General features: G+C 46.6%; 1 protein-coding gene across 4 annotated transcripts in view; it reads left to right on the top strand.

Annotated features, from left to right (window-relative positions):
- ZMYND8 (zinc finger MYND-type containing 8) overlaps positions 1–19,278 on the top strand; it is a 131,962-nt gene that overhangs the window by 28,264 nt on the left and 84,420 nt on the right. For all 4 annotated transcript variants that reach the window (XM_023511942.1, XM_023511941.1, XM_023511939.1 and 1 more), the window contains exon 3: positions 8,835–8,983. In XM_023511942.1, the coding sequence (XP_023367710.1) occupies positions 8,835–8,983 (149 nt within the window). The remainder of the gene's footprint in view (positions 1–8,834; positions 8,984–19,278) is intronic.

The raw sequence follows: 19,278 nt of genomic DNA, 5'->3' as shown, positions 1-19,278 counted from the left end.
GTCATTGTTGTTTGGCGGGTCCGGGCTGGGGATTCGAACCCGCCACCTTAGGTGTACGTGGCTGGCGCCTTAGCCGGTTGAGCTATAGGCGCCGAGCCTATTTTCCTTTTCTTTACTCACTTCTTGGCTTCAGCCGCCAGCGGCCCTGAATCTTCTTTTTGTTTCCAAATTGGCCCTCAGATGCTGCAATTCCATGCTGCAGTTTGAAAGCCACCAGCACCTGAGCTTTTCAGAACCTGAGCCAGACGAGGGTGGGGGTGTGTGACCTTCCGGCTTCTTTGCAGCTTGGATGAATAATGCAAACAGGTCTGAGCCACCAGAACCTGCTTCTCAGCCAGCTGCCAGGCAAAGGCCATAAGCAGCCGGTTACTCCACATTCTCTTTGTGGTGATCTGGGGGAGCTTGAAGGGCCTCCAATGTGTACACTCGTCAGGGGCAGCCTTCTGGGCCTGGGCCTGCAACAGGCTGGCTGGGGGCACTGCTTCCTCTGAGGGGGTCGGGCCTTGCCGAGTAAAATTCAAAAGAGCTTGGCATTCTTGAACCAGGAAATTCCCGTTGCGATGTTGTCCTTTTCCTGAGGGCCTCATCGCTGCTGAGGGGGAGAAAGGGCCTAGGTTGCAATTGCCTCTAGTTGTTGAGGGCTAAACATGGAATTCATTTGTAAATCACCCTCTTTTCCCTAGATTGAGGCAATTTCTGTCCTGCCAGGCGAGTTGGGTAGTTCATCTTTTACATATGAATGTACCCTTTAATCACCACTTGTGCATTATTGAGAGCTGGGTGGAGAAGGCTGAGTCTAGTGGGAAAGGATTAGACCTCGAGTATAAAAGATGGATTTTCCCATTTCTAAGAGAGGCGAATCAGAAGGAAGAAAGAATTTGAAACAATTATTAAACAAATAAAAGACACCGTCAAAATGCAAACCAAACCCACCCCAACTCCCTTCTGATACTGTCACTCCAGCCAGGAGAACACCTGTAGTTCCTTGTATTTATTCAGAATCCAGTAGAATAAATGGCTCTTTGGTGCGGCACACTGAAGGCTTGCAGCTTAGCTGAGCTGCTGTCGAGGGTGATAAATGAGAGCCAAAAGCCTGGGGACATGAAGGCAAGTCACCATGCCTCAGACTGCCTGATTGCAAAGAGGTGACTGTGTCCTTGCCCCAGCCGGCGACCTAATGCATACAAGACTGGGTCTGACCCGGTAAGTGGTGACTCTTAGCCTGTTCTCTTTGCTTCTTCCTCCTCCCCCTGGGAGAGGCCGCTGAGGATCGGGAAGCAGGAATGTCTGCCGTGGGTGAGCCTCTGTTCTCTTTTGAAAAAGAGAGGCTAGGCTCTGTGAATAGCTGCGCCTTCTCAATGGCAGGTAAGTGGCCCCTCCTGGTGCCACCTGCCCCTCACTTGCTCTGCCTCCAAGGTACCCTGGAATCCTGGTGAAAGGACATTTTCCCCAAGTTGAGAGTGACCCTTTTATTCCACTGTCTGATTTCCATTCCAGCCCTCCTTTTCTTGGTTCTGATGAGTAGTTCTTATTGCCAGGTGGGGATTGTTTAGGACAGCGGTTCTGACCCACAGGAACTGTATGAAAGGGCCGCGGCATTAGGAAGGTTGAGAACTACTGGTTTAGAAGCACAGTTATCAGGCTGGAGCAGGAGACAGCTCAGCTGTCCAGCTCTGGCAGCCCCAGACCGGGCAGGGCACAGCTTCCTTTTGGACTTTCTCTGGATTTCAGGGATATTGAGCATTTGGCCAAAAGGTCCATTTGCTTGGGAGTTGTTTTCACTTAGATGTTCCTTGTGGCTTAGGCATTCCCACCCCTCTTCCTGGGGTCCAGATTTCTTTCTGCTCTCTGCCCGGAGGAAATTCCAGGCTCTTGTTTCTTTATGATGTAATTACTGATTGGGGAGGGCCCAAAGATTGCTGAGGAGGGAGGCCTGTTTGGGTACCTGCCCTGGTCTGTGTCTTTGGGAAAGGCTTTGAAGTGATTAACGGAGCTCTGCTTAGCTGCTTCTGGGAGAGCAGCAGCGTGTGGTCGTGTTTGAAGTGGGCCGCGGAGAGGACTGGTGGTGGAGAGAGTGCCACCATGCTGGCCTCTGCTGCTGGCCTTGCTTTCACTGTGAGGGGAGAGAAACTGGCATTTCTGCCATCTGATTGAAACTCAAAAATCATGTCCTAGACTGATTCTGGTCTCTATTTGATACAGGCTGGTGTTTTCCATGACTTTGAACTTGTGGGATTGATTTAACATGCTCCTCTGAGAAAGCAAACTCTATTTTTGGAGCAGGGATGGTGGTGGAGGAGAGGAAGAGGAATGATTGTTGGTTAGAAAACAGTTACCACTATCTGGGTGCTTAATTTTTTTGCCAGGTATTATACTAAGACCTTTGCATGGATTAACTGGTTGAATCCTTTGATGACTCCACAAGGTACCACTGTCTTCATCTGAAAGGAGGACAGAGGCACAAGGAGGTCAAGTAATTCCTAAGGTCATACTGCCAGGAGGTGCAGAACTAGGTTCTGCCTGTGTTTCGATGCCAGAGAGCTGATTCCTGACCACTGAGGCATTCTGCCTCTGTCGTTTGTGACCTGGCCCATCAGAGCATGCACCCCAACTTCTGTGTAGGACGACCAACTTGGGGTTTGCCTAAGACTTGGCCAACCACTTGGTTGGTCACCTACTACTCCTGTGGCCTGCCATACTTGTCTCAGCCTGTTGACCAAGGCTCTCTTTCATTTAGGCCCCAGCAGGCTAGCTGTCAACATCATTAAGGAAATTTAACACCCACAAAAACACACAAGTGCCAGGGCCTTTCAGCTGCGGCCCTTTCCCTCGAGGGAGGGGACAGACAATTCCCTGTAATGGTGTGTCATTTCCTAGCCCCTGGAGAACAGCCTGTGCTGTGACTCAGGCGGATGTGGGCTTAGGGGGGAGCACCTGGTGTGGCCTGGCTGAGAGGCCTAGATGAATATTGGAAAGGGGGAGGGGAGACAGCCATGGAAGCCCCTAGCCTACTTTGTAGCATAAGGCAGGTGCTGGTGCCACCCTTTGAAGACTGAGATGGGTGTACCTCCTAGGGACTGCCTTTGAGATAATAGCTTTATCAGTGACATTCTCCCAGGACCTGAAACTCTTCGTTGGACCTTCCCTGTCCTTTTACCTTCATCCGTAGTTGAGGGAAACACAAAAGGCAAATGATAGTGTACTCTTAAACCATAGACCCTAAATTAGGCAGCCCTCTTGCTGTACAGCCGAGGACAGGGCCCTCCTGGTACAAGGCCGTGTGGAGCATGTGAGCCCCGGCTTGCACCAACTGGGTGCAAATCCAAGCCCTCCTGCTTGGTATGTGTGTGATCTGGGGCAAGTGACTTGGAGGACACTACAAGAAAGCATTTTTTGAACAGCGCCTACTACATTGCATGTAATAAAAGAAACTCTTAGCTGTTAATATCCATGGCTCAGGATAGCTAAGAGGCAGGGTTATCTTGAAGTGAGGCGTCCTTTAAGTCAAAGGACATCCGGGAAGTGCTGAGCAGGATTATTTCTGGTGGTTCACAGGAGACAGGTTTGGGAAGGTTCTCATTACATGCTTGCTTCTTAATACCCGGCAGACCTTCCCATATTATTAAGATTTCAGTGAAATGTCACAAGGAGGGGAAGATTCTGCTGCTTTCTGCTCCATGCCAAGCTGTTTCCCTGAGTCATGGCTCTGTCCTCTGCCACAGGGAGTGCTCCTCCCTCTGCCATGTTAACTCATGCAGAACCAGACTTATTTGAGGGTGGGAGGCAGCCAGGAGCCAACCCAGTGGAATCACAGGTCCTGCTACTTCAGAGAAGGCAGCAGAAAAGCGGTTCAGTTCAAGGGTGAACCATTTCCCAGTGATTCAGTCCATCCATGGTGGCTTTTTGTCATTGTACCAAGTTTATAGGTGAAATGTACTTAGCAATACATCCTCATCAGGATTAAATCATTAAAGAAGAAAAAAAAATTGACTCAGCTTTCTGGAAAAGGTCCTGATGGCGGTCTTGTTACCATGGACTGCAGGCTACGCCCCACAGTCGGTCATCACCCAGGGCCTAGTCCCTGCTGGAGTGGGGGCACTTAAGTCCTAAGGCTGTCCTTTACCTTGCCTCCAAAGGACGCTGAATCCAGCAGGCACTTCCCAAATTTTCTCCCTAAGAGCCTTTATTGAAAGCCCCTGCTGTTGACTGGTGTGCCTGTTGTTTGGAACCTATTAAATTTCTACCCCTTGGATACCGGCACTGAACTCTCATTAACTCCAGGGGGAATTGGTGTTGTTTGTAACAACAAACAGAATCAGGGTTTTATGTTTTGCTGAGACCAGAGGGTTTGGAATACTTTCAGGTACAGGCAACCTTGGGCCAGACCTCCCTGCTCACTGAGCAGAACCTTGGTTTCCCCTCTTGTTTCCTGGTGAGTTTGAGCAAAGCGCCCTGGCCAGCTTTAAACGGCTTACAAGTGTGTTAATTTTTATCGATCCCCCCCTTCCTATAGAAGAATTAAATAATTTTTTTTTGAGACAGTCTCACTGTGTTGCCCTCGGTAGAGTGCCATGGCGTCATAGCTCACAGCAACCTCAAACTGTCTCGGCCTCCCATGTAGCTGGGACTACAGGTGCCTACCACGATGCCTGAGTACTTTTTTTTTTTTTTTTTTAGTTGTTGTAGTTGTCATTGTTGATTGGCAGGCCCAGGCTGGGTTTGAACCTGCCAGCTCCTGTGTATGTGGCTGGTGCCCTAACCACTGAGCAATGGCGCTGGAGCCAGAGAATTGAAGTTCAATTTTGAAGTTCAATACGGACTTGAAGAGGGCTCTTCAGTAGGGTCTGATGTTTATAATCGTTAGCACTGGGCACACCTCTGGGAAGGTGAAGTGGGCTGTAGCCCTGCTTCCCAAGAAATTGCGTTGATGTATGACACGGTGGCATGTGGTTCATGGGTCCTTGAAGCACTGTCTTGGACTCCAGGCAAGAACATCTCGTCTAGTCCCTTTCTTTTCCTGTCTTCACTTTTTACAGATGAGTCCCGAGGCCGTGAGAGGTAAAGGGACTCGGCTGGGGCCGATTCCTGTTTAGGTTCATTCTCCAGCCTTGCTTACTTGCTTCCTTCTATTTGCGGAGTCCTGAAGCAAGCCCTTGGATAGCGGTGGGGAAGCTGAGGAGATTGGCTCACTGGTGTGGAATAGGATTCGCTAGTCAAGGGAACTCATCCCTTAAACATATACCAAATATTTCAAACTAGACATTCCCTTGCGTAGCTTAGATTGTCCATGGAGGAGCTGGGGAGCAAGGGCTGAAAGCATTGAGCATGTGGATCCATGTTTGGTCCTGTTTAAGTGCCCTGTTCTCCAGCTCAGTGACTCTTAAAGAGGGTAGTACCACTTCTTGGAGAGTGTTTGGGAACTTTGTACTTTTTGTTGTGACCGTGCGTTGAGGGGTGGAAGTGAGTGGCAGAGTGCAGAGTGAGGCCGTCCTTGCATGAGGAAGAGCTGTCCCTCCCAAAGTTCAATAGCCCTTCATTGAGAAACACTGAAACACACAACTTGCTTTTCCTGGACGTCCCCCTCAGTTTCCCTTTGCTAAATCTTTGTGCTCTCAAAATTACAGACCAAAAACATAACAAAACCAAATCCTCTGCCCTGTGGCTTTCGGTTTTTGACCTGAGCCCCCAACACCTTTGTGAAACATCCATACGGCATTTTGGGGGTTTATCAGATCCACGTCTCCCTCCTGTGGGCTTCAAGCCTTTGGTGAATGAATGGCCCCAACTTCACCCATCTGGGGACGTTTCTCCCCGTGAGTCACGCCTCCCTCATCTGCTCATTATTGGTTTTGCTTTGCACCTGCTGCTTTTTAATGTGAAATTAAACCTTCTAAATACTTTTTGGGAAGTTGTCTGGGCCCATGATAAATACGGTACACAAGGGTATGTGGTAAAAAATAATCCCCCCCCCACTCCCTGCTGGTTCTCCCTGAGGCTACCACCAGTCTCTAGGTAGAGCTCTGTAACACTTTTGAGTTCATCTAGGACATTCTGGGTTTATGCAAACAATGATATGTATGTTGCATTCTTTTATTTATTTATGTATTTTTGAGACAGAGTCTCACTATGTCACCTTTGGTAGAGTGCCATGGCGTCACAACTCACAGCAACCACAAACTCTTTGGCTTAAGCAATTCTCCTGCCTCAGCCTCCTAAGTAGCTGGGACGACAGGAGCCTGCCACAACACCAGCTATTTTTCTGTTGTAATTGTGGCATTGTTGCTTAGGTGGCCCAGGCTGGGTTTGAACCTACCTGCCAGCCTCAGTGTATGTGGCTGGCGCCATAACCACTACGGGCGCCGAGTCTGTGTTGTAGTCTTAATGGGAGGTGTGTGTTAGTCCATTAATGGTGCTACATACACATTCCTTTTTTAACTTGATGCAGAAGCTTAGGGATTGTCATACATCTGTAGAGGTGACTCTTATTTTTCTTTTTCTTTTTTTTGGGAGGCATCAGGTAGAGTGCCATGGCATCAGCCTAGTTCACAGCAATCTCCAACTCTCTAGGGCTCAAGCAATCCCCCTTCCTCAGCCTCCCAAGTAGCTGGTACTATCTTAGGCATGTGCCACAACCCTTGGCTAATTTTTTTCCTATTTTTGGTAGAGGCAGTCTTGCTCTTGCTCAGGCTGATCTTGAACTTCTGGGCTCAAGTAGTCCTCTCACCTTGGCCTCCCAGAGTGTTAGGCTTACAGGTGTGAGCTACCGTGCCTGGCCTCACTTATTTTTCTTAATGTCTGCAGAGTAGGCCATTATAGGACTGTAACATATTATTAGATCAGCCCTCTGTTTGTGGGCCTTGAAGGGGTTTCCGGGCTTACGTACAGCACGTGGTGCTGCATTTGAATCATCCTGCACATGCTTTGCTCTCCTGTGATTGTTACAGAAGGCATTTCTGGGAGGAGATTGTTGAGTCAAAGGCAAGGTGGAGTGAGTGAGAGTTTTCACCAATGATGGTGGAGTAGGGTGAAGACCCCTCTGGGAATGAGAGGAGGTTTTCTCTGGGGGAACATGGTGACCCCAGGTTGTACCTTTGTAGGGAGCTTTCTCACTAACTAGCTGTTGTGTGCCTTGGGGCCAACCCTTTGTGTTCTCTGGACCTACTATTGATGTCTGTGGGGTGATTCTCAGACTCTGGGGTCTGTTCACCCTCAAGGCGCCTGTGACTAGCATTCAGTTTCCTCTCAGGGCTGGGTCTCAGAGAGGCTGGAGAGCTCCATCTTGTGGGCTGGGTTTTGGGAAAGCCCTTCATGGTCTGCCTTTGTGAGTCTGCTGGAAGATGCTTTGTCTTCCCATCAAAAGCAAACCACTGGGAGGTGGCACGTGTGGCCCTGTTGGAATGGACCCTCTTAATCTGCATGGGTGACTTGTCTGCACACGGGGGAGAGAGAGACAGTGAGGTACCACGCACCCTTCATGCTGGCACTTGCCCAAGCGGCACAACTGGGGGAGGAGTGTCTTTGGAGATAGTCATCTTTCTGGATGTCACATCCCTTTTGTATCTTGGCAGTAGCTCTCCTTTTCTGGTGTCTGTGGCTTTCATTCCTCAGGATGTAAGCTATACCAAGCTGTACCATTGTATGGTCCCTCTGCTAAGAAGACCAGCATCGGGCATGGGACGGATTCAAGGCCTTGCAGGTGAAGACTGGATGGCTGGTGGTGGAAGGGGACATGTGTTTAAATGTGATGCTGGGAGATGAAAACATGGGGTGGATTGACAAGAGTAGGGCTGGCATTTTGCAGGTGAGAATTAGGGGGAATATGATTGGCGTTGATCTCTTTCGAAGAGGGTCTCAAATGTGATACCTGCGGTTTTGGGTCCCTGAGAACCTTCTGGTGGGTGGGTGTATTCTTTTTACACATTTACCATATACTCTGTTAGCCTAATCAATGTGAATAAATGCTTTTGTCTTCCGCAAAGAACACCTGTGCTTCATTTCCTTGAAATGTGTGGGCTTTCTGTCTTTCATGGTTTCCTGCTTGTACCGTCAGGAGTGGATATGGAGAAGAAGTGTTTCTTTGGAATAAGAACAATATTGGTGCCTGGGTGGCAACTCTTGGTAGCTTGATCATGGCCTTGTTTGTCAATAGGGACACAGTAAGGAAGAGTGGTGATTGTGGCAACATGGAGAGCTCATTTCCATCTAAAGCGGGTGGCTGTGAATCCACTAAGTGTGGTGCCATGAGGGCACATATGTGCCTGGTCTTTTTTAAAAGACAAGCTGGCTTGGCGCCTATGGCTCAAGTGGCTAAGGTGCCAGCCACATACACCTAAGGTGGCGGGTTCAAATCCAGCACGGGCCACCAAACAACAATGACGGCTGCAACCAAAAAATAGCTGGGCGTTGTGGCGGGCACCTGTGGTCCCAGCTACTTGGGAGGATGAGGCAGGAGACTCGCTTGAGCCCAGGAGTTGGAGGTTGCTGTGAGCTGTGATGCTACAGCACTCTATCCAGGGTGACAGCTTGAGACTCTATCTCAAAAAAAAAAAAAAAAAGACAAGCTAAAAATCTAGATTTTTTTTTTACCCGAAGTTTTCTAACTTTTATATTTTGGCAACAAATTAAGATTTTATAAAAAATGTTATGTAGGTTGCAGAAAGACTTGACCTCTGAGACAGACAATGAGGAGGGCAGGTAGAGGCTAGGAGGAGGACCATTGACGTGGCATCTGGGAGTTTGGGGGACAAAATGTGCTGTGTCCCACACTCTGTTCCCCAGGGGCCCTCAGCCTCCCTGACTGCTTTAAAACATGTGTTTCTGTGTGTTTCTTTCAGATCCTGCCTCTACAGAGAGAACAGCCCAGAAAAGAAAGTTCCCCAGCCCTCCACATTCTTCCAATGGCCACTCACCACAGGACACACCATCAAGCCCCATTAAAAAGAAGAAGAAACCCGGTTTACTGAACAACAGCAATAAGGAGCAGGTAAGGGGGCCACTGGCAGCAGTGTCCATGCACTGAGGTCCCTGGGTCTTTCTAAGAGCCAGTGTCCTCTGCATTAGCCTTGTGTGGTTGTCATTTGCATGGGGCAGAAAGGGCAGCTCACAGTGGGGCTGTGTAGGAATTTCCAGTGGGTTTTCCGATCTGTTTTGGGGACAGACCAGTGGCCCAGATGAGATGAGGGCATTCATTGTTCTTTAGGGCACGGGACTTTTCCTTGGGTTAATGTTTCTCATGTGGCCTGAGGACTTCCCCGCCTCCTGGGCCTGGCCAGTGGGACTGATTGCGAGCTCTGTGTGGGGGTGGCTGCCTGGCGGAGGCATGCCCCCTTCTGGTCTCAGTTTTCTCATCTGTAAAATGAGAGGTTTAGGTCTATGTTAAGAGGCACTGCCTGAGGTAGGCTCAGGTGGTTGGTCACACACAATCCCTTCTCATGGGACAGACACTGGGTAGCCGGACTCCTTCCCCACCCCACCTTCCCCTGGCGGCCAGGGCCAGCCAGCTGGATATGGAAAATCTCATTCACTATTTGGATCTTGTCTAAGGAAGCTTCTAGCTTTAAGATTCTTTGATGGAGGCTAGACACTTCTGATATTAAAAAAAAAAAAGAAACTGTAAGGTGCCTTAGTGGACTTCCTGGTAGGATCTACTCATCCCCCTTTGGACTGTGAGATCAGACCTCCTAGCATTGAAAGAAGCTCATCCCAGTGGTTATGGGGTCTCTTGGCCTTCACCAGTGATCCCTGGGGATGCATTTGTCCGCCACACTCAGTGTGTTACTGAGTTCTGGAGAGGCCCTGGGGATTTAAGGCTGAATGAAATAGGATTGTTGTCTTCATGGGCAGAGACCTCACAATGGTTGAATGCTGGGGCCTTGGAGAGGTGTGTGTTTCTGAGCACAAATCTATTTTCAATCTCAAGATTACATAGTGAAATGTCAGCTCTGCTTTTGCTGTGTGGCTCTGGGCAAGTTAACCTCTTTTGTGCCTGGTTTTCTCTTCTACTGAAACGGGGGTTAATGATATTACCACTAATTTTATAGGGTTGTTGTGAAGATGAATAGGGCTGAATGACAATAATAATAACAATAATAATTACGCCAGTTAAGCAGGATGATCGTGTAGTCTATACATGAAATAAACAATATCTGTAAGAAAAGGTCACATCCATTATGTTAGCCACAAGCCACGTGTGCCTCTGGAGCCCTTGGAAGTGGCAAGTGTGACTGAAGAACTGAGGTTTTCATTTTATTTAAATTGAAGCAGCTACCAGTGGCAGGTAGCTACCATATTAGATCAGGTCTAAGTGAGTTACGATTCCCTTTACAGGAAAAGAAACTGGGGGGCTCTAAATAAATGTTGAGGGACATCATCATGCGTAATAGTGTTGGCAGTGATAATGCTAACGGCAGTATTTGCCTAGGTCATCTGCTGGAATGACACTCGTGCGAGGAAGGGCTGTATTGTCTCCATTTATAGGAGAAAACGCAGAGGTTCAGAGAGGCTCAAGTTACCTCTTCAAGGTCTGAGGACAAGTAAGAAGCTGCATGTGAGCTTAGGTCTGTCTGACTGGTTTAAATCCACCGACTCCCTCCCTCTGTCACCCAGGAGCCATCTTATAGCTGTCAGGACTGAAGACTTTAAAGAGACATGAAGGCCATACAGATAATCCTCAAATTGAAGTTAGGCAGTAATTCAACTTCCTTCCTAGTTACCACTAAGACCAGTTGTCCCTTCTGGGGGGGTAAATAGTCTCCTCCTCCCCCTCCCGCCTGTCCCCTCCTCCTTCCCCCTCCTCCTCTCTGGCTGTGATGCCGACACACATTTCTGAGTTTCTCCTTGTCTTTTGCGTCCCTTTTTCTGGAAGCTGATTGAGTTGGGCAGTTGAGGTGTTTTCTTCTCTCCCTTCCCCATCTGTGTGTTAACACCATTTCTAGAACACTCGAGCCTTGTGACCACAAAGATGTATTTGTAAGTCTTTGACCCCTTTCTGGACTAGCAGCCTCAGAAAAGTGTCCACTGTCTAGTACTGCTGCCACGCCCAAGTGAGACGCAGAGTGGAGCTCGCTTGGGTGTATGGGACATGGCAGACCCTGAGTGAGAGGATGCCGGGTGTGACTCTGCTCCTCACTCACTAGTCATCTTTGGTATTGATGGTGGAGGGGAAATGTCCACCTGACGCCAGGCTCGCTCTGGTTGGTGCCATCTGGGAGGCTGGCATGGTGACCTTGTCACTTGCTTTCCCCTCTTTGAGCCTCAGTTATCTTGTCAATAGGGGTTTGAACTAAGAACATCATAGGGTTTATTCTAGGTTTGTTTTTTTGAACGGAAACTCCAGGCAGAGAAGAGCCAGGAGACTTTTGTGGGCAAAGAATTTAGAGCCTTAACTAAAGAGGAGCGATTCCTGACTTTTGACCCCATCATTCCTCCCAACACACTACATTTGCATAGCAGGGACCATCTCTCCCATGTACAATCTGTTTTCCTCAAGGAGAAATTAAATCCTTAAAAAAAATTATGCTGGACGCCTGTTCTTTTTTCTCCCTTCCTCCTTTTCTTCTGTTTTAAGAATTAAGAAGTGAAAGGCAGCCGATTTTGGTCTACAGATAACCTGTGTTTGATCAACATAATGTAATTTCTATGAGTCACATCATTTGAGGATCATGAGAGTTTCAAATAAACCCTTACATTTCTGGGTCCTTACAAAAACTCAAGTGTCTCCATCTATGTGGGCTGCAGTATCAAAATATCATAGATGGTGACTTGTAAATAGCAGACATTGATTTCTCAGTTCTGACAGCTGGAAGCCTAAGATTAGAGTGCCAGCATGACGGGTTCTGGTGAGGTCTTCTTCCTGTTGTCCTCCTGTGGCAGAAAGGGTGAGGGTCTCTCCGTTATCTCTTCTCTTTATTATTTTTATTTTAAAATTTTTTATTTATTTTAGAGACAGGGTCTCATTCTGTTGCTCAGGCTGGAATGTCATAGCATGATCTTAGCTTACTACAACCTCGAATGCCTAGGCTCAGGGATCTTCCTGCCTCAGCCTCCCAAGTAGCTAGGACTATAGGTGTACACCATGACCATCTAAGATTAAAAAAAAAAAATTGTGGCCAGGCACTGCGGCTTATGCCCATAATCCTAGCACTCTGGGAGGCTCAGGCAGGTAGATCACTTGAGGTTAGGAGTTCGAGACCAGCCTGAGTAAGAGTGAGATGACATTTCTGCTAAAAACAGAAAAATTAGGTGGGTATTGTGGGGGATGCCTGTAGTCCTAGCTACTTGGGAAGCTGAGGCAGAAGGATTGCTGGAACCCAGCAATTTGAGGTTTGCTGTGAGCTATGCTGGTGGCTAGGGCGCTCTAGCTTGGGGCAAGAGAGTGAGACTCCATCTTGAAACAAATTTGCATTTTTGTAAAGACAGTAGTGCGAGGGGGTTTTACTTTGTTGCCCAGGTTGATTTTGAACTCCTAGGGGATCAAGGGATCCTTCTTCCTCTGCCTCTGAAAGTGCTGGGATTATAGGGGTGAGCTACTATGCCCTGTGGGAATCTCTTTTATAAGGGCACTAATCCCATGCATGAGGGCAGAGTCCTAATCATTGCCAAATGGTTCCACCTAGGGTTTGAATTTCAACATAGGAATTTGAGGGTGGGGAGACAGAAACATGTAGTCTATAACACTTACAAAAATCCAGCAACAGCTGGAGCTAAGCAGAGCCTACCCCTTTAGACACAGGGCCTGTGCCCGCTTATTTTTTTTATACTCCCCACCCCTCCCTGGAGTCTTACACTCTCTGCCTGTTCTGCTCATCCCATCTGCCTCTGGGCCTCTCTATGAGCCCTCATTTTGACTTTTGGCATATATCAATATTCTCCATCTCTTACTACCTTTTCTTCACTCTGATTTCTCTGTGTATCAGTGGTCTAGAAAGAGAGCAATTCTGGGCTCGGCGCCTGTGGCTCAAGTGGCTAAGGCACCAGCCACATACACCTGAGCTGGCGATTTTGAATCCAGCCCGGGCTGCCAGACAAAAATGATGGCTGCAACCAAAAAATAGCTGGGCTGTAACTAAAAAATAGCCGGGCATTGTGGCGGGTGCCTGTAGTCCCAGCTACTTGGGAGGCAGAGGTAGGAGAATCACTTGAGCCCAGAAGTTGGAGGTTGCTGTGAGCCGTGATGCCACAGGGCAACAGCTTGAGGCTCTGTCTCAAAAAAAAAAAAAAAATAAATAAAAAAAAGAGAGCAATTCTGACCTTGTAAAAAACAAGCAAACCGTATGTTTCCTTTTTTTAAATTTTTTTTTTGAGACAGTCTCGCTGTGTTGCCATTGGTAGAGTGCTGGGTGTTACAGCAACCTCAGCTTCCCAAGTAGCTGGGACTATAGGCGTCTACCACAACACCCAGCTATTTAAGTTGTAGTTGTTATTGTTTGGAGGGCCCGGGCTGGATTTGAACCTGCCAGCTCTAGTGTATGTGGCTGGCACCCTAGCTGCTTGAGCTACAGCCGCCGAGCCATGTTTCCATTTTTAATGGAGACCTTTTATTACTATGTAGAGATACAGGTTGAGTTTTAACTTTGGCCCCTATTTTTTCATATATTGGTAATTTATTACTTTTAGGAGAGTTTTGTAAAAAGTCCTTTGGTACAGTGGTTTCACCCCGTGGCAAAGGTTTGGGAGTGTGTGGGAGGATACAGTTTGTGGAGGAGGGTCGAGTCTCTAAGTGTCCTTCAGTAGAGGGGGAAAGAAATGTCCTGCTCAAAATGTCATCGGAGCCTTTATTGCTAAATGCCACTCTAAATGGTTCTCAGGACATTTTGAGTTCAAAGCATCCTTCTGGAAAGTGTGTTTTCTTCCCTCGTTAGAGAATCGAGAAATAATCTGGTAGCAGATTTGTATGCTAGGTATATCTTTGATCAAATTTGGCAAAGAAATAATGGGGCCCCTCCTTACCTCCCCTGAGTACGGAGTGTGTACACATCATAAAAGGGTGGGCCAGGACTTACATTGTTGGGCCTGTGCATTATGCTAAAAACTTACAGCTTTGCAGAAGTCCTTTGTTCTTCTGAGGCTGTGTATTAACAGTTGAGACATGGCTCGGCACCTGTGGCTCAAATGGTTAGGGCGCCAACCACGTACACCTAAGGTGGCGGGTTCGAATCTAGCCCGGGCCCACCAGACAACAGTGATGGCTGCAACCAAAAAATGGCCGGGCGTTGTGGCGGGCACCTGTGGTCCCAGCTGCTTGGGAGGCTGAGGCAGGAGACTTGCTTGAGCCCAGGAGTTGGAGGTTGCTGTGAGCTGTGATGCCATGGCACTCCACCCAGGAGGACAGCTTGAGGCTCTGTCTCAAAAAAAAAAAAAAAACAAAAAAAAAACAAAAAAAACCCAGTTGAGACAGTTCAGGAGTCAGTAGGGATTGCTGGCTTCTCCCCAAGGTCAGGCAGCACTTACTAGATCCCCGGAGCCTGAGTGAGTGGTAGCTGCCCCCGTAAGGTGGGTGTCTGCTCGTCCTCTTTCTGCTGCCTCTCCTATTTTGAGGCTGAATGCCAGTGGGTCCTTTTGCCGCAGAACTCTAGGGCTGCTCCCCACCCCCCCAACTTACTTTGCAGTACCCATGCTTTGATGAAATGCAGGACAGTGAAAGCATTTGCATTCCCTTATAGTACCTGTGTGGTCTCCATAGGAATTTTGAGTGTGTGGTCTCTCATCTTGTGTATATAGACCTGGTGCTTACACACAGCCATAGCACTTATTATGGGCCAGATGCTGCCTGGAGCCTTTTTTAATAAAGTTTTATTGGCACGCAGCTAGCAGCTACATTCTTTCCTCTGTTTGTTTTTCATCTGTGTTTGCTTTTGTGCAACAGTGGCAGAGTTGAGTTACAGTAGAAGTCTGCAAAGCCTCAGCTACTTACTATCTTTATAGAACCCTTTATAGAAAGTTTGCTGGGTCCCTGGTGTAGGTGAAGGTATTCCAGGAGGGAATAGACAGGCCCTTTCTATTTTACCAGTAAGCCCGCCTGTGGAAGGAGTAGGGAAAGAAGAACACATGCTTTCCTACAGCATCCCATAATAACGTGCAGTTATCCCATAACAACACGGGTTGTGACCTGTTCCCCTTGTTGACAGGCTTGGTAACACATGCATGTGGGGAAGAAAACTCATAACTCATTTTATCTGAAATGATGTGCTTTTCTTTTTAAAATGTTCATATTTGTTATCAGATTATTTTTACGGAGCAGGAAACACTTACAAGCAGCAGATAAGGAAAGTTTCTGATTGACAAGGAGATTAACCAGGCAGCTAGTTCTCAGCAACAACTGCAGCTGTAGAAAAGGAGGAAGTCTCCTGAAGAGTGTGGAACAGCCTGGCCATCCTCCTCTTCCTCCTAGGGACACCCACACCTAGCTAGGTGGAGGTGGGGTGGAGATGGTGGCACCAGGGGAAACTTAATTCTGAAGATCAATCCATCGTTACTGTTAAGAGAGGACTTGAATTATTGGGATAGGGAGATACCATATTCAATTCTCCCAGTTTTGTGTTGATGTTACCAACTCTCTCTGTTTTGTTTGTTATTTTTTTTTAAATTTTATTAAATCATAGCTGAGTACATTAATGCAATCATGGGGTACAGTGTGCTAGTTTTATATGTAATTTGAAATATTTTCACCTAACTAGTTAACATAGCCTTCATGGAATTTTCTTAGTTATTGTGTTAAGACATTTATATTCTACATTTAGAAAGATTCACATGTATCCTCGTAAGATGGACCATAGGTGTGGTCCCATCAATCACTCTCCCTCTACCCATCCTCCCCCTCCCCGCCCCTCCCTCTCCCTTTTCCCCATATTCTTGGGCTATAATTGGGCTATAGCTTTCATATGAAAGCTATAAATTAGTTTCATAGTGGGACTGAACATTGGATACTTTTTCTTCCATTCCTGAGATAACTTTACTAAGATGAATATGTTCCAGCTCCATCCATGTAAACATGAAGGAGGTAGTCTCCATCTTTCTTTAAGGCTGCGTAATATTCCATGGTGTACATATACCACAATTTATCGATCCATTTGTGGATCGATGGGCACTTGGGCTTCTTCTATGATTTAGCAATTATGAATTGGGCTGCAATAAACATTCTGGTACAAATATCTTTGTTGTAATGTGATTTTTGGTCTTCTGGATATATCCCTAGTAGAGGAATTATAGGATCAAATGGCAGGTCTATTTTTTGTTCTCTAAGTGTTCTCCAAACATCTTTCCAAAACAGACGCATTCGTTTGCATTCCTACCAGCAGTGTAGAAGTGTTCCCTTTTGTTCAGTTTGTTATTAAGTCACTAAGAGGAAGTCAGGCACCAAAGTATGACTTAGAAAAAACCTTACAAAAAAAGTCTTAGTAGCATTCTAGTACAGCAGTCCCCCATCATGCCTTTTAGGACCTGGGCACACAGCAGGAAGTGAACAGGGGCCACCAGTGAAGCTGTCTGAACTTCAGAAGCTTCATCTGATTTACAGCTGTTCCCCATGGCTCACATTACCCTCTGAGCTCCACTCCTATCCCATCAGTCACCATAGTAGATTCTCATAGGAGCACGAATCTTGCTATAAGCTTCACATGGGAGGGATCTAAGTTCTGCCCTCCTTGTGAGAATCTAAGCCCCCCTTTCCCCCACCCACTCCTGGAAAAATTGTCTTCTATAAAACCGATCTCTGGTGCCAAAAGGGTTAGGCCTCTTCTAGAAGACCTCTCTGAGGTTGGAAATAGTTCTGCTTGCTCGGTGTATAATGTTTATTATTCAATGGAAATTTTTTTCTCCTCTCCCTGCCCCCATCTTCCTTAGTAAATTCAAGCAGCCCTTTCCCTTGGTAGATAACAGACCCTCTATAAGATTAATGGTTCTCAACTATGAACAGTCTTCCTCCCCTTGAGGGACATTGGGCAATGTCTGGAGACATTTTTGGTTGTCACAGTTACTGGCATCTAGACAGGGATGCTGCACCTCATCCTGCGGGGCCCAGGATGGCGCCCATGGTAAAGGCCTTTCTGGCTCTAAGTGGCAGAAGGGGCTGACGTTGAGAGTCTCTACTCTAGGTGGTGTTCGTGTTTCCTTCTGTTAGGTTTTTAGTAGTCTTCTGCTTTCCAGATATCTTTTTCCCCTCAGTTAGTGCATTATGAAAAACTTACATTATAGACATTGTTCTTTAAGAGGGGGCCTTACAGGGAGGTCAGTACCTTATCAGAATCTCTTTTGCATCAGGCATTGTCTTGTGTGTGGTATAGGGAAAAGAGAGAGTGCTGGGAGACCTTGGTTATAGTATTTGCTCTGGGCTCTGAGATCAGGTTAGTCTTTTTTTTTTTGAGACGGAGCCTCAAGCTATCACCCTGGGTAGAGTGCCATGGCCTCACAGCTCACAGCAACCTCCAAATCCTGGGCTCAAGCGAGTTTCCTGCCTCAGCCTCCCAAGTAGCTGGGACTACAGGCGCCAGCCACAGTGCCGGCCATTTTTTGGTTGCAGCCATCATTGTTGTTTGGCGGGCCCAGGCTGGGGATTCGAACCCGCCACCTTAGGTGTATGTGGCTGGCGCCTTAGCCAGTTGAGCCACAGGCGCTGAGCCAGATCAGGTTAGTCTTAAGTGAGTTTTACCATCTGTCAAAACTAATCCAGGTTAAGTATCCCTTATCTGAAATGTTTGGGAGCAGAAGTATTTTCGATTTAGAATTTTTTTCAGATTTCAGAATATTTGCATATACATAATAAGACATTTGGAGGATGAGACCCAAGTCTAAACACAAAATTAAGCTTTATTTTACATACTCCTTACAGACGTAGACCAAAGATGATTTTACACATTATTTTTAATAATACAGAGGAGGCCAAAAAAAGTATGCACATTTTAAGAAAGGAAAAAACTGTATTAAAATGTTAATGTTTAGTATATACTGATAACATTTTTTATATGTTATATCTTATAACTCTTTTTAATGTTTTTTTGGAGACAGAGTCTGAAGCCGTCACCCTGGGTAGACTACCGTGGCATCAGCTCACAGCAACCTCAGACTCCTGGGCTTAAGCAATTCTCTTGGCTCAGCCCCCAAGTAGCCGGGACTACAGGTGCCTGCCACAATGCCCAGTTATTTTTTGGTTGTAGTTGTCGTTTGGCAGGCCTGGGCTGGATTCGAACCCTCCAGCTCTGGTGTATATGACTGGCGCCTTAGCCACTGAGCTACAGGCACCGAGCCGTATCTTACCACTCTTACAATTGCAACAGTCAAATGAGACTTGAGTATTAACAATTTCACTACAGTTTATTCCTTTCCCAAAACATGTATATACATCTTTTGCGTACCCTCTGTCTATATGACCTGACACATGAAGTCAGGTGTATAATTTTCCCTTCGTGTATCTTGTCAGTGCTCAAAAAAGGTTTGAGACTTTGGAGCATTTCTGATTTGGGGGTTAGGGATGCTTAACCTGTTATGTTTTCCCTAAGTACCTTTCTGGGTAGTTTGCAGGATAAAATGAAGATAGTGTGTGCAACAGTATGTTAAAAAATGAAACATGAAGAGACTATTGTTAAAATAATACTATTCCCTGGAAACCAAGTGGACTGCTCTGTCTTGATAGTTGACATGAAGTAGGGAAATAACTGACCGAAAGAATTAACATAATCACGCTCCGAATACTTAAATGTTCACTTTATGGAAATGAAAGTAGGAAGGCTTAGAAAGGTCGGATAACAAAGATCTGCTAACTGAGCATCTATGAGGCTTTTAATTAAGGATTGTGGAAATACCAGGTGTTTTGACAACATTTAAACCTCATAATAAAAGCTAGCAGCAAGACATGGGTGCTTTCAATCTGGGCGACGCTTTGCTTTTATTATGGAACTCCTAGCCATTAAAAATAGAGAAAAAAGAAAACTAATGCACAAGTATTAGACATGAGCAGACAAAACTGCTGTTACTTAGAAATAAGACGATTATCAAGTCAATAACTATTAGAACTGCTTATTATAAGGTCAGGATTAAAAATTTAATAGCATCTCTATGTGCCAACAACAACCATCTAGAAAATATAATAGGAGAAGGTCCCTAGTCAGAGTATGAACACAGGATATGCAGTCTCTGATATATGAGATCTTTTTTTTTCTTTTTTTGAGACGGGAGCCTCAAGCTGCCCCCCTGGGTAGAGTGCTGTAGCATCACAGCTCACAGCAACCTCCAACTCCTGGGCACAAGTGAGTCTCCTGCCTCCGCCTCCCAAGTAGCTGGGACCAC

This window comes from Otolemur garnettii, unplaced genomic scaffold, assembly GCF_000181295.1.
Source record: "Otolemur garnettii isolate 467f Iridium unplaced genomic scaffold, OtoGar3 scaffold00023, whole genome shotgun sequence".
Classification (NCBI taxonomy): Eukaryota; Metazoa; Chordata; class Mammalia; order Primates; family Galagidae; genus Otolemur; species Otolemur garnettii.
This window is presented reverse-complemented; position numbering and strand designations above follow the sequence as displayed.